Source organism: Nannobrachium achirus (genome assembly GCF_963921795.1).
Source record: "Nannobrachium achirus genome assembly, chromosome: 7".
Lineage (NCBI taxonomy): Eukaryota > Metazoa > Chordata > Actinopteri > Myctophiformes > Myctophidae > Nannobrachium > Nannobrachium achirus.
The window spans coordinates 21,759,174-21,773,088 of record NC_137816.1 but is presented as its reverse complement, the minus strand read 5'-3'; the positions used below and the strand labels follow the sequence as shown (position 1 = coordinate 21,773,088).

General features: G+C 41.2%; 1 protein-coding gene across 1 annotated transcript; it reads left to right on the top strand.

Moving 5' to 3' along the window:
• The first annotated feature begins 2,865 nt into the window (after window positions 1-2,865).
• On the top strand, window positions 2,866-13,466 carry aktip (akt interacting protein). The gene is made up of 10 exons (XM_080730751.1): window positions 2,866-3,045; window positions 4,432-4,574; window positions 6,933-7,144; window positions 7,613-7,677; window positions 7,985-8,085; window positions 9,115-9,203; window positions 10,138-10,236; window positions 11,161-11,268; window positions 11,736-11,796; window positions 12,184-13,466. Exons 2-10 carry the CDS (start codon window positions 4,527-4,529, stop codon window positions 12,292-12,294), a joined length of 894 nt encoding a protein of 297 aa, XP_080586877.1. The 5' UTR covers window positions 2,866-3,045; window positions 4,432-4,526; the 3' UTR covers window positions 12,295-13,466.
• Window positions 13,467-13,915: the final 449 nt, after the last annotated feature.

Here is a 13,915-nt window from a genome sequence, read left to right as displayed (position 1 = left end):
CCGTTTCTCCGGAATGCCTGAACGCACAGGAACCAGGGACCCCTCTAAAGATAGATCTCGGCGAGGTGGAGGCAGACGCGGTGTCGAGAGGCCCGGTCCGCGGCGAAAAACGGCCGAAAGACGCGGACGCGACCGCGGTTTGCTATACAGCTCTGACCACTAGTTGAGCAACTTACACAGTATAGCTTTAAGTAAAAGTATCAATACTGCCATGTAGAAATACTCGGTTAGGGTGCCCTCAGACCAAAATACCTATGAGAGTGGAATCCGCGTTCCTCCAATGCATTTCAATGATAAGGGAGCGTTTTTTGCAGAAATCCTCTGCTGGCATGAAACCGCTTCACTCTCATTGAAATGCATTGGCGGAACGCGGATTCCACTCTCATAGGTACTTTGGTGTGAGGGCACCCTTACAAGTAGAAATATGGAATTCAAAATTTACTTGAGTAAAAGTATAAAAGTATTGGCATCAATTAGTACTTAGTGTTGGGAGTTTGGTTCTAAATTGCACATAATGCAGGTGGCAGCAGGATGTTGCATTATTGAAGACGAGCGCCTAAAGTTCAACGCTTAAAGAAATAAAATAAAAAATCTGCCTGGATTTATTGACAGAAAGTAACACATAACATGTCTACAGTGTTTTATATGAAACAAACACTTTGCAGATAGAAAGAGGATAATTCAAGCTTTCCATATTATGTTGGTGAGTTTGACGTTGTTTAATACAATCAGATTATAGCAAAAAAAACTGTTTGGATGCATTGGCTGCCAATGGGAGCTATGCAACCCTAGATTCAACATATTTTAAAAAGAAATCTAGTGTTGCAATTTGCGAAGAGGTAAACGCTATTTAATAATATGCAATCAGATGTATGTTGGATAGGCCTACTTGTTCAATTTTGTGTTATCCTTTTAGCACCATTGTATAATCATAACATTGTAGGCTACTATTTGCAAACTGTTAATAAAGTATTTAATCAGTCCAAAATACAAATAAGTTAGAAATGAATAACATGCTGATTGACAGCTGCAGAAAGGTATGCCTGCCTCTTGCCTGTCTGCCTGGTCCAGCAGCAGCAACAGCTGCTGCTTTGTTGTTGTGTGAGTCAGACTTTTCACGTGGCGGAACATCAGCCAAACATTGCCCAGGACTGTTTACTCGACCAATAGCGTTTCTGCGTCGTACATTTAAAACGCCCACCACCGCAATTAGGTTAGATTTAATTCTCATGTTGTACACAAATTGTTGACCTGTCCAATTCTGTGACTGTAGGGGTCGCTGTTTTTGCAACGTCTTCGTCAGAAGGGTCGAAATGGAATGAATCAAAATCAATCAATGTCAAGGTAGGCCTAAATAAATCTCAGGTGAACAACCGGTGATGTTGTCGTTTTATGGTCAGTCAGATAAGAAGCCAATGTGTTCCCTTCCCTCTCCCCTTCCTTTTTGCAGTCTTTCTTTACTATTTTACTCAGACCTTCTCTCTTTCCCTAGGTTAGGGTCCTGCAGCTCCTGCTTGGCCTTTCTTCTCGGGCCCACCTCACCACATATCACTATCACATGGGGCGGCATAGCTCAGGGGTAGAGAAACTGGTATTAGAGCAAGAAGGGTATAAATCCCGAAGGGTTCCCAGTTCGAATCCGGGCTCCCCCTGAGTTAATGTCGAAGGGTCCTTGGGCAAGACTCTGAACCCCTAATTGCCTCCGGTGAGTAGGTTGGTGCCTTGCATGGCTTCCTCCGCCACCGGTGTATGAATGTGTGAGTGAATGGGTGAATGTAATGCACAATCTATGTAAAGCGCTTTGGATTAAAAGCGCTATATAAATGCACCATTTACCATTTACCATTTACTACATAAGCGTGGGGTGGCTCACAGTAGCTGACAGAGTACAGCATCTTGCAATTGGCCTGGTGTACAAGATAGATACACTACACCTCCAACCCATGACCTCTGTGAAGTTGGCACCCCATAGGCTATGTTTTCATCATATGGGGTGCCAACTTCACGGAGGTGTTCAACCCAGATTTAACTCTATAAAAGGCTCTAATTCTTTCTCCTGCTATACCACCAACTGAAAAGTCAACTACAAACGGCAGCTATTCGAAACTCTTAATAAACTATTAACCTCGCATCACCAAAACGGGCCGTTTGATCCGGTCGGGAGCGGAAGGGCTCCTACGTTTTTCTGTAATCCAAAACGGACTACACTTTGGCCGGAAACAATGACCGGAAACAGTTTCAACCCAGTTAGCGGTTAGCGCATGCGCAAGTAATTAGCGCATGCGCAAGTACGGGTTAAAACAGTTTCCGGTCGTTGTTTCCGGCCAAAGTGTAGTCCGTTTTGGACTACAGAAAAACGTAGGAGCTCTTCCGCTCCCGACCGGATCAAAAGCCCGAAATTGGAAGCCAGCCCAGGCTAATAAACTATAAGCCCATACCTACCTTCCCCTTTCCTTCGTAAATAGGCCTATCTCCTATTTCACTTTATTTCTAATATTTTCTTTTTCCACTGTTATTTTTTTATGAATGCTTTCTTTTATCTTTTTTTGTATCAATCAAACAACAAACAATCCCTCTCCCCCTTGTTTACACACATTTGTGAGATATACAACAAAACAAGATCATTGTGTGTGTGTGTGTGTGTGTGTGTGTGTGTGTGTGTGTGTGTGTGTGTGTGTGTGTGTGTGTGTGTGTGTTGTCAGTTACAGATTTGTATGTTTTTGAGTTTGTGACTAAAAGCAATAAAAAAAACTTTAAGAGAAAAGAAGCCAGGCACTGCTGGCAGCTTTCCAATAATAGAGGACACAGGAAGTCACAGTATTCAGCAGGTCAACAATTCCGGTGTAACAGTGCTTCTTCTCAGTCTGTCAAATTGTGGCAGCTACTGTTTGTTACCTACCTAGTTAGTAGTAGTACTAGTCAGCAGGTTGACAGCAACTGTAGGGGAGACAAGCCGACGAGAGACTCATGAGACCAACTGGTTCTGGGCAGAAAGGACGTTTTAACCGCTCCATTAAAGACTGTTTCACTGTTCTGTGGAGGACGGTAAGTTGACACCAGCCTGTTAAAGGAAAGGAGGGCAGAGACAACTTGTTTGTTAGCGAAGGGCAGCTTGCTAGGCTAACGTTAGCATTTTAAGGTAACGTAAAATGCGTTCAAGTTAAAAAAACAAAATACAACGGACGTTTATTGTTGCCTCCATTCTCACAAAATGCCAGTGGCAGAGTTGAAATAATAACTTGACGTTTTATTATTATTTTAAGTCGGCTCACAAGCCAGGTGAAGCTAGCGTTAAGCTACCGTTTGGTGAGGCTGCTGCTACACGGGAAGCGCTCACTATCCCGACTATCCGCTGTTCCGACATGGTCGGCAGGTTAGTTACTTAGCGTCGGCAGGTTAGTTACTTAGCGTAAGGCAGGTTAGTTACTTAGCGTAAGGCAGGTTAGTTACTATCCTCTGGTTCGACGTTGCCGTTAGTTACTATCTCATGTAGACTGAGGCTGTTCACTTTGTCAATGGGAAGCGCTCACTATCCCGACTATCCGCTGTTCCGACATGGTCGGCAGGTTAGTTACTTAGCGTCGGCAGGTTAGTTACTTAGCGTAAGGCAGGTTAGTTACTTAGCGTAAGGCAGGTTAGTTACTATCCTCTGGTTCGACGTTGCCGTTAGTTACTATCTCATGTAGACTGAGGCTGTTCACTTTGTCAACGAGCATGAAAACATTCACATTCCTGCATAGATAGAATCTCACAGGCACCGTGTGTAGCAGGGGTCCGCATCAGAGTTCCGACGGTCCGGTATTGACAAAGGGTCCGCATCAGAGTTCCGACGGTCCGGTATTCCGACACTAAAACAACATACCATACGTCTATCTGGAACAGCTACTGTATGTCAAGCAGCTAGCAAAGGACAGTAGCTAATGTTGGTTCAACAAGTTAATTCAGCTCAGCTGTAAATAAGTGTATGCAGAGGCATACAGCTGAGCTGAATTAACTTTACACCGTAATGTAACTTAAGTACATTTACTCTCAAGTACTTCTTTACTTTACTTGAGTAGGCTACAGTATGTCCAATTTTCTGTACTTTTACTCGTACTCCCCTTCATTTCAGAGGCAAATATTGTACTTTTTATTCCACTACAATTATTTATAAACTTTAGTTACTTGTTACTTTGCAGCTATAAATTATAATAATATAAAACTTACATTAACTACTTTAGCCCTATTTTATGGCGAGGCTATTTGTTTTGAGCTTGTAGATCTGCTACTTTCAAACATTTTGTACTTTTACTTTTGGTACTTTAAGTAGTAACATAGTATTTCTAAATTGCAGTATTGATACCTTTACTTTAGTTAAACATGTGAGTACTTTTTCCACCACTGTGTGTATGATGTTTTTTCTTGTCTTTTTTCGTGTGTACGTCCCTCCAGTCACACCAATAGCTCTGGATGGCACAGGTGGCATTTGTCTGGGCACCCACATAAACGCAGAGGGAGGGCCACTCACTTGAACCTCTGCATGAGTAATGAACCTGAACCCCTTCTGGAGTATGTCTACTAATACAGGACGTAAGGTAAGGACCACCACACGACTCCACTGACTGGTAACAGGAAAAGCCGACCTAAAACAAAGTCGACCCAAACTCGATAGATAGATAAAAATCTAATCTTTGCTTCTGGGGGTCCCTGGAACAAAATATTTTGCGATGGGTGTCCGTGGCCAAATACATATCATTATGGGGGTCCTTGACATAACAAAGTTTGAGAAACAATGATAGCAACAAAGTGTTTTTCAGGAAAACTGTTAAGATTTAGAAGACATTTTTAGAATGTGCCTATCAGTGATTAAGGACCCCCAAAATGTGTTTTTGGCCGCGGAACCCCATCTCAAAATATTTTGTTCCACGGATGGACCCCTATCGCAAAATATTTTGTTCCAGGGACCCCCAGAAGCAAAGATTAGATTTCGGTCTATTCTGCATCTGCCATCTAGCTTAAGAACACAGACCCGTTGGGGAAACGAGTTTGGGTCGACTTTGTTTTAGGTCGACCTTTCATGTATTCCACTGACTGACCCACTTGACTACAACAACTTGACACAAAGTCAGTTAATTAGCTACATTACCTGCATTACCTTTTTTAATCTTTCTTAGGCATTTGGTTGGGTGGGTACATTTTACAGTATTTTTGGAGCTGTGTGGAACACAAGCTACCCTATACGTGGCCGTGTGTGTAGGTATGTGGGTATGTGGGTGGGTCTGTGGGTCTGTATGTAGCCTGTATCTAGTAACCCTGGGTGACCAGAGAGGTGCTGTTGAGTCTAGCCTGCCCTGAGCATCAACTGCAATACACACACACACACACACACACACACACACACACACACACACACACACACACACACACACAGCTCCACTTCGAACAGAGGTTCGATTTTTAACCACATAGTGGTAACCGTCTGCAGTACTTTTGAGTTGGCCTGGGATCAATAATATTTTAGATTTTCTGATAGTCTGGAGGCATCTGGTGGGCGGAACCTCCTGTGCCGTGCATGTCCAATGATTCCTGTAGTTACATTTTAATGTAGTTTAAAAAGTATTTAATTTGGTATAATTGTTTCTTTTGATATAATAATCATTTGGTATGTCCGTCTTTTATTCTAACTCCTAGCGCGACCAGCAAGACTGAACTAATATGTTTGCATTTTGTGGGGAACAAACTGGATCACACAACTCAGTTTTAGAATGAATACCAGGCTTTCCCCCGCAGTGGGAAGCCTGGTGCCGCAAGGTTAGTTTTGAGTAACACCTTGCCTATGTTTGTCCAACAACAGAGACTTCTCACAGGGTTTAAAACTGTTTCACCTGTTCCTGCCTGTCCTGACTTTGACTTTTGCTTGATCTAGGAGAACAGGATTTGAGTTATGTTGTTCAAGTCAACGGTTGTCTCGTCATGCGCTCATCTTGTGACATGACAGATTCTCTATACATGTACAATAATCACAGCTATTTCACATCATGGATAATATTCTTACTCTTTCATTAAAACTCTTAATAGTGTGACTTGGATAAAAACAAGTCACTGACTAATAACGTATCTAGGCTTTACTTTCCGTGGCAGTTTTTTTTATTGTTTTGGAAGGAAATAATTGCCATTTTGTCTTGAATACAGAGCACTGAATATCATATTGACGTTTTCCAGTGTGAAGATGACCTGTTGTCAAGTTTGTTTGACTGCTTTTCTTTTACTGATTGTTGATGCCAGCGATAATGGTGTTAAAGGATCAATCTGTCTGCCTAGTACTAGCTCTGCTATTGGCTTAGATATTTTAGCATGCTGATGGGGAAAATAGATGCCATACCTCTAGCAAGGGTGACAATACACCCTGTTCTACACGAGTGGTAGTGTTTTTTGTTTTGTTTCCACTCAAAATTATAGCATAGCGGATAGCCTAATTATTTTTAGAAATGTGCAGGTTACATCTACATTACCTCAACACACTCTGCATTACTCACAGTATGTGAACTTGCTCATGCACTTTATCTGCCTTTGTCTGCTAATGGCCATCATTGGGATAGGTTTGGAACCGTGCTTTTCTGAATGGCACTCTAGTCTGAACACTTGTCCCGGAGGAGCTGGGAAACAGATGCCAGATGGGCAGTGAAACGTGAGAGCATGGTCACAGCATATGGTCACTGCCCATCGCCGCTTGTTGTGTACTCTCTAGTGTGCATGACACACAAAAACAGTGGCCCACTTCAACTCAGTTTCTAATTAAACTTTTCTTCCCTCTACTCTTTCCACTTAGCCATGAAATTCATCCTGCCAACAACATTTTCCAATTCAGGAGATGGATAATGGATCGTTTCCCCTGAGAATTGGCTCAGCGTGCCAGTTTTACTGAAGTGCCTGTTCTCCCCTGTCTTTAATAGCAGAGATCTGACAGCGAGGAACAGAGCGGGCAGGCAGACCAGAGAGCCAGCCCGGCCCGACCGCCCTTTGGCAAAAAGCTACTTCCTGCCATCCCTAAGAATGCAGTCCCCGTCACTAAGCCCCCTTCATTAGCCGCTTCAGCCCAGTCGGCCAATGGCACGCATGCCTCCTATGGCCCTTTCTACCTGGAGTACTCATTACTGGCAGAGTTGTAAGTACAGTTCAGGACATACAAGGCAGTATTGCTCAAGGCCAGGGAACTACAGAAGCAAAGATTTGAGTTAAAAATGTTCGCTTTAAAAATATATATTCAAAGATTTGGATAAAATGACAGGATCTTTCCAAATAGGTGATCTACAAGCTCATAGCGCTTGTATATCTGCTATTTTTGAATAGCCAACATATAAATGAATAGTGGCAACAACGATTGTGACTATTTCAAGTACTTTTGCTGGGGATCCCCTGGAACTCCCTGTGGGTCCCATATCCCATTTTGAGAACCAATGATAAGGGAGGAAATAAGGGGAAAATAATTTAAAGGCTAAAGGTCAAGATAACATGTTTAACTAGTGCTGATCTAAGCTGTTAGGAATTAAAACGAAGTCAATGCTTTTTTTCCACCTTCCCTGTCTGCATCCACCTGACTTCATGTCATGTGATCTGCCTTTGTGACCTGCAGTACGTTGGTGATAAAGCAGAAACTGCCAGGAATTTATGTACAGCCATCCTTCAAGTCTGCACTGAGTAAGAACCCCCCCCCCCCCCTCTCTGGTTTGAAATGCAGTGTATGCATGTACTATGTGCTAGGGATGTGATTTGATTCATGCCAATTGATCAAAAACTAATGCTACCACAATGGTCTTAACAATAAATAAACATGTACTGTAAATGGTTGGTTGAAATTTGTGTCAAAAGATGCAAATGCTATACAACTACTACTTTACAGTATATATTAATGCACAGTGGCATTTTAGTCCTTGCCATTGCATTCCTGTTATATTTAAAATTGTTTAAATCTGCTTACTAATTCAATTATTTTCCTGTCTTCTAGTGTGGTTTGGAGTCATATTTATCAGACATGGCTTGTACCAAGATGGTGTCTTCAAGTTCACTGTGTATATTCCAGACAACTACCCTGATGGGGAGTGTCCTGTGAGTAACTCCCAAACATGAACTTACTGAATGCCACTAGACTGAACAAGGCCATAATTTCCTTGATAACCATACAGAAGCAATGTGCCACCACACAAACACCACTGGAGGAAAAAAAAGTGGCACTAAAGCATTATGTAAACAAAGTGCCCTCCAAAACACAGTGTGGGCCAAATGTTTAGACTGACAGTATCTGAAGTACATTGTCATGGATCAGCTGAAAACTGTAACTTGGATGAATGTGCAACCGAACAAAGCATCAATTACCGCACCTTGACGTACACGTTGCATAATGACTGGAGGTAACACTGTAGTTGGATGTGAAATTTGGCAACCAGACCTTAGGAGGAGACCCCCCCCTGTCTTCAACAGGGGGCCCAGGACCCTTAGAGACCCTAAAGCCTCTATCAGAGTCCAGGGTGAAGAGCTATTCACTTCACCGCGTTGTAGTTTCCTAGGCTAGCTATCACCTAGGCTTTGTTATACATTTTTAGGTGATAGCTAGAAAACTACACCGCGGTGAAGTGAATAGCACTTCACCCTGGACTCTGATAGAGGCTTCAGAGGACCCTTAGAGTTTCTACAGGGGGGCCGCCAAATCCTTGTGTGATAGGATAATTCTTTTAAATTAACAACTTGAACCCTCGCATCCCTATTATATATCGACTATTATATATCGACTATTTAAGTGGTTAATGTCTGAAAATACGCATTAACATGAATCCAAAATAGACTGATGACAGTGCTGTTAAACAACTCTATGAATCTATCTATGAAATTGATGAAAATCTCCATCACACATTTATACAATATGTGGAGGGGGTCCCTGTTTCACCTCTCTCTCTCAACTAAGGGGTCCTTGGCCTGAAAAGGTTGAAGACCTTAGAAGCGCATATTTGTTTTACAAAAACTAAAATTAAGGAAATTACTGTCAACTGAAATTGACATAGTGGACTGGACATTCACATTGACAGAAGCTTGTTTGCGTATTTCTTCTGAAAGGCTTTCCTCGCTGACATTGCCTTTCAGAAAGTGGTGTTTGACATCCCAGTCTTCCATCCCCTGGTAGACCCTGTGTCTGGAGAGCTGGATGTTAGGAGAGCATTCACCAAATGGAGGTCAGTTCTCTGCTTTTACGCTTGCATCACAATGACTTCTTGTTTTCTTCCTCAATTTGAGTTTGAAGGGCAAAAACAAGTTGTGTATTGTACATTTTCATTTGTACAGGATGTTACTTCCTTATAGAGAATGAGAGAGGCTTTTCTTTAGGCCTATTCTGTATGATGCTGACTATTTTGCCGTTTAGCTGGCACAGTTCATGATTATTGTCATTAATAGCATAATGCTGCTGTCTGGTAAAAACCTTGTATGTTCCTTTTTTTAAATTAATATTATTATTATTATAATGCCTTATTTTATACTTTGTTTTCCAAGTTGTGAAAAGTAGGGAAATGGGCAATCTACAAGCTCACAATGTGAGCAAATCAAAATATTATCACCTCATTTTCTCCTCCATTCTCACTATTTCCCAAAACGTCTGTCTTATTATGTTTTTCTTCATTTTTTTTCACAAGTTGGCAAAGAGCTCCATCTATTGTAAAACAATCATAGTCACAGTCCCACAGGAAAACAGGAAAGGACATCATCGCAACATGAGATCCCAATCCGTTTCCTGTTTAATTTATTTTTGTGGAAATGCTATACGTATCTTGGCTCCTGTGTTTACATTGCAAGTTTGGGCGAGAGATGCTCGGAAAGGGCAGCAGTGGTTGGTATTTTGTATGTATTTACTGGGGCAGTGAATGAGTTAAAGATTGCAAAAGATGCAGTTCTACAAGCTCTAAACACATCGCTTCACATCGCATTTCGAGCTTGTAGATCTGCAACTTGTGATACTTTTGTGGGAAGCTGTAGTATGATCAAGTAGGGCATTCATTTAGAAAAAAAAAGTTAGAATTTCTGCCCGACGGCGACGATATACAGCAAGCCTGGTCATTGACATTAATATCATTAATGCATTTTTTTTCCTTTTCTCCGTCTGCTGTGTTGTAGACGAAATCACAACCACATCTGGCAGGTCCTGATGTACGCACGCACTGTGTTCTACAAGATCAACACTTTGGAGCCACTCAACCCAGAGGCTGCTGTGCTGTGAGTAATCTGCTGTCTCTAAAATGAGAGAAAACATGACACCACCTACTCTTTAAGCCTGACTTATACTTTGCTGTACGCCGGCCTGGCACGCCAAGAATAAACCATCACAAAGCTCATGGAGCATTGTGAGCTTGTAGATCTATTTTTGGTGCAGGACACCATTCAACAGAATATAAATTAAGTGTACCAAACTGCCCCTAAAAAAGTTAACATCATAACAAATGATCACCCTGTTGGAAAGTAGGTCACTGGATGAGAAATAAATTGTGCAGTCTGTGTTTTAGAGAGATTTTACAATTAATCTGGTAATTATATTTCACCCCCAAAATCGAGTACTTCCCCAAAATAATCATTTAATATTTTATACAGAGCTCATTCATTCATCCATTTATTTACAGTGAAGTAGTAGTAGTAGCAGTAGTAGTATTAGTAATAATTCATAATAAATATTATTAGTATTTAGTCTCCACTCCTTTGTGTTATTTTCTGGCACTGTACATTTTGCATACAGTACATGAAATGTTTCCTCTGCCTTTACCCATCCTAACTATTAGGAGCAGTGGGTTGCTATGCTATTTATACAGCGAGTGGTTGGGGGTTAAGTGTCTTGCTGAGAGACATACTGTATAGACTGGGCAGGCTGGGACCAACTGAGGATTTCCACAATACCCTTTCAGTTTTATAATGTCGACTTGTATGTATTCTTTCTGTTTGAGATTTTTTACCTCTCCCATGTTTTGACAACTCTTTTTTTTCCTCCCTTGCCCCCATGTTTCCCCCTTTGTTCTTTCTTTTCTTCTCAAAAAATAACAGAGCTTTTCACAAAAAAAGAATTTCACCCACTTTTTACACCTGTAGACTGTGATGTGACAATAACGTTGATTGTTTTCTTACGTTTCATGTCTTTTGTCTTTCTCTCAGGTATGAAAAGGATGTACAGTTGTTCAAAAGCAAGGTGGTGGATAGTGTGAAACTATGCAACAGTCATCTGTTCGACCAGCCCAAGATAGACGATCCCTACGCAATAGGGTTGGTGAACCTTTCCAGCCAGTTGCACACTGGTGTCGGCACACCCAAAAATACCAGATCTACAAGCTCACAACAACGTACCACAGGGTGCCACGTTGTGAGCTGGTATCATCTGCTATTTTCGGTGCACAACACCCCCTGCATGTGCAATTGAGTCTATTTTATGCTCATTACTTGATGGCATAAAAATAGCCGACCTACAATGTCGGTTATTTTTGACGCACGTCAGCGGGGTGCGATGAAGTATGAATCGAGCCCAACTCGGGCTTCCCCCATTCCTCACATTCCACGTTTTGTCACAGCCACAGCAAAGCGGCACACGCCCTGTAATCTTGAGGTGTGACTGTGTGTGATGTAACCTCAAACAAAACAAATGGATGCGTTACTGATCACTCTCTGGCCCACTGCCTTTGTCTCATATCTCTCTCTTCCTTATTTTCCTTGTTTTTCCCTTCCATTCCGTTTAGCTTTTCACCATGGAATCCAGCTGTTCACGAAGAGGCAAAGGAGCGGATGTTCACACATAAAGTACGTTTTACGTCAAATTAAATAAAACTGTTTCAAGGCAGTGCTTTTGTGCTCTATTTTCCAAATACTGTAAGGCAGTAGGCTATAAAAGTAACTTGGGCAACATAAAATGCCCTAGGTCACACAAGGCCATTATTCTACCGGGATGTGTGCAGCATGATCTTTTCATTAAGAATCTAGGCGATGTTGCCAGAGGTGGCCAGTGTCACGAAGAGCTGATTTAGGCAAAAATAATACTCAAACATGACATGGCCATTATTTTACCAAGGTGGACATATACACAGTGGTCTGGTCTCAGTGACATATTTCCGGTGCCAGACATCTTTGGTAATGTATGAACCGCAGCCGTCTGTTGTATGACAAGTGGTTTGCTCTTGTGAACTTTAGAGGCGGCCTGAGGATCACCACAAAGCAATGCAGGTGTCTGGTCTGTCCTGGGTGAAGCCTGGATCCACGCAACCCTTTAGCAAAGAAGACAACCCTACTCCACAGAGCTGAGCCTGCGCTGCTGCAGGTCGGCCACAAGAGGGAGGCAAAGAGCAATATGCCACGCTACAAACTTCACTTATTCAGCTGTTCAGTGTGACATGGAATCCCTTGAATCGATTGAATGGACTTCATGTTAACTACCTATATTATTGCTCAGCTTTAAACAAAAAGAAACATCTTAGGCATCTGCTCCAACCAACATTAGGATAATGAGAACATTTATATTATACGTAAATCGCCAATGACAACTGGATGTCTTAGCAACACACTAGGCTGCCATGCAATCAAAAGACCTTTCTCATTAAACATGCTTTTGGGACCCTTGCACATGCTTTGGGTGAGGAGATGACTTTCCCAAAAGGGACTAAAAGGAATGAGTAAGGCTGTTTTTCACTTAAGCGGTAAGTAATGGGCTATGTATTGTAACATTGGAATGGACTCAGGATGGTTTATTTGTGGGCCTTGGAATGTTTGAGAGTCCTATCTGTATAGAGGGATTCAGTATAGAGATTTTTGCTCCCATGTGGTTTTACACCGTATCACATTAGAATAACTCATTTTATATTTGACTTGATTCTCATTTGGTAATGTTAGGAGTTTATTTTTTTTTTTACTTGGTAAACTATTCTGTCTTAAATAGCTCATAATATATTATAAATATATATATGACGCAGAGCAGGCAAGTACGGTTTAATCACAATGCTAAATTAAATACTTGTTTAATTTGTGTAATTCTTTTCTTGTATTTTTAACGTTTTCACTTTTAAATGATTATCAATTAAAATGATGTGTAAAATGGATGCTGTACAGAGGTCTTGCTTTAATTCTGATTAGTAGGGGTTCTCAACTTTAGACTACTGCTAATATTCTGTTCTGCCACAGTTAATTCTATATGGTTGTTGGTGTCCCAGGTCTGAATTAGTCCATGATAAGATGGCTCGGAGGAAAAGTAAGCAATTATACTGACAGTCACTATTCTCCAGTCAGTATCAGCATCTAGTATCGGCATCTATAATGATGGAAGAGTGATGTGAGAAGTATGTGACTTTAAACAACTGTATATTAATTGAACTGTTATGCATTTCCGTTATAGAACCACATTCATTTTTGCATTCATCAGTTGGTGGATGACGGCATCGTATAGAAGATTTAAGATTTGAAAGCTTTTCTCTAAAAGCAAATAAAATGCTTAAAACCTAAATCCACCCTTGTTTTTTCTTGTTTGCTCACATGGAGACATGTTTGCTAACGTTTCTGAGAACAAGCATTCGAACTCCATAACATGGAGATGTGGTGCACTATGACTCCACACAGTCAGCTGCATCCTAGATCATTTATAGGTCATCAACTTTTCAGGCCACCATCCTGAGGATCCCCCGCCCTGACAAGCACTTTGAATTGTAAAAGATGTTTGACTGTTCCAAAATGGCTGTAAGGTGTTCTGAGCGTGTAGATCGACTAGTGTCTTATTTTTTGTCTTTTAGATATTTGACAATTATATACAGATCCTTCTCAAAAGATTTTAATATTGTGGAAAAGTTCATCTTCTGTAATATAATTCCAAAAGTGAAACTTTCATATTATAGATTCATTGTTCATAAAGTGAAATATTTAAAACCTTTCTTTATGA

Coding starts and splice junctions, on each gene's coding strand:
- aktip (XM_080730751.1), top strand. CDS start 4,527: ATGAACCTGAACCCCTTCTGGAGTATGTCTACTAATACAGGACGTAAG. Junction 7,145..7,612: donor TACTCATTACTGGCAGAGTT/GTAAGTACAGTT, acceptor TGTGACCTGCAG/TACGTTGGTGATAAAGCAGA. Junction 11,269..11,735: donor GACGATCCCTACGCAATAGG/GTTGGTGAACCT, acceptor CATTCCGTTTAG/CTTTTCACCATGGAATCCAG.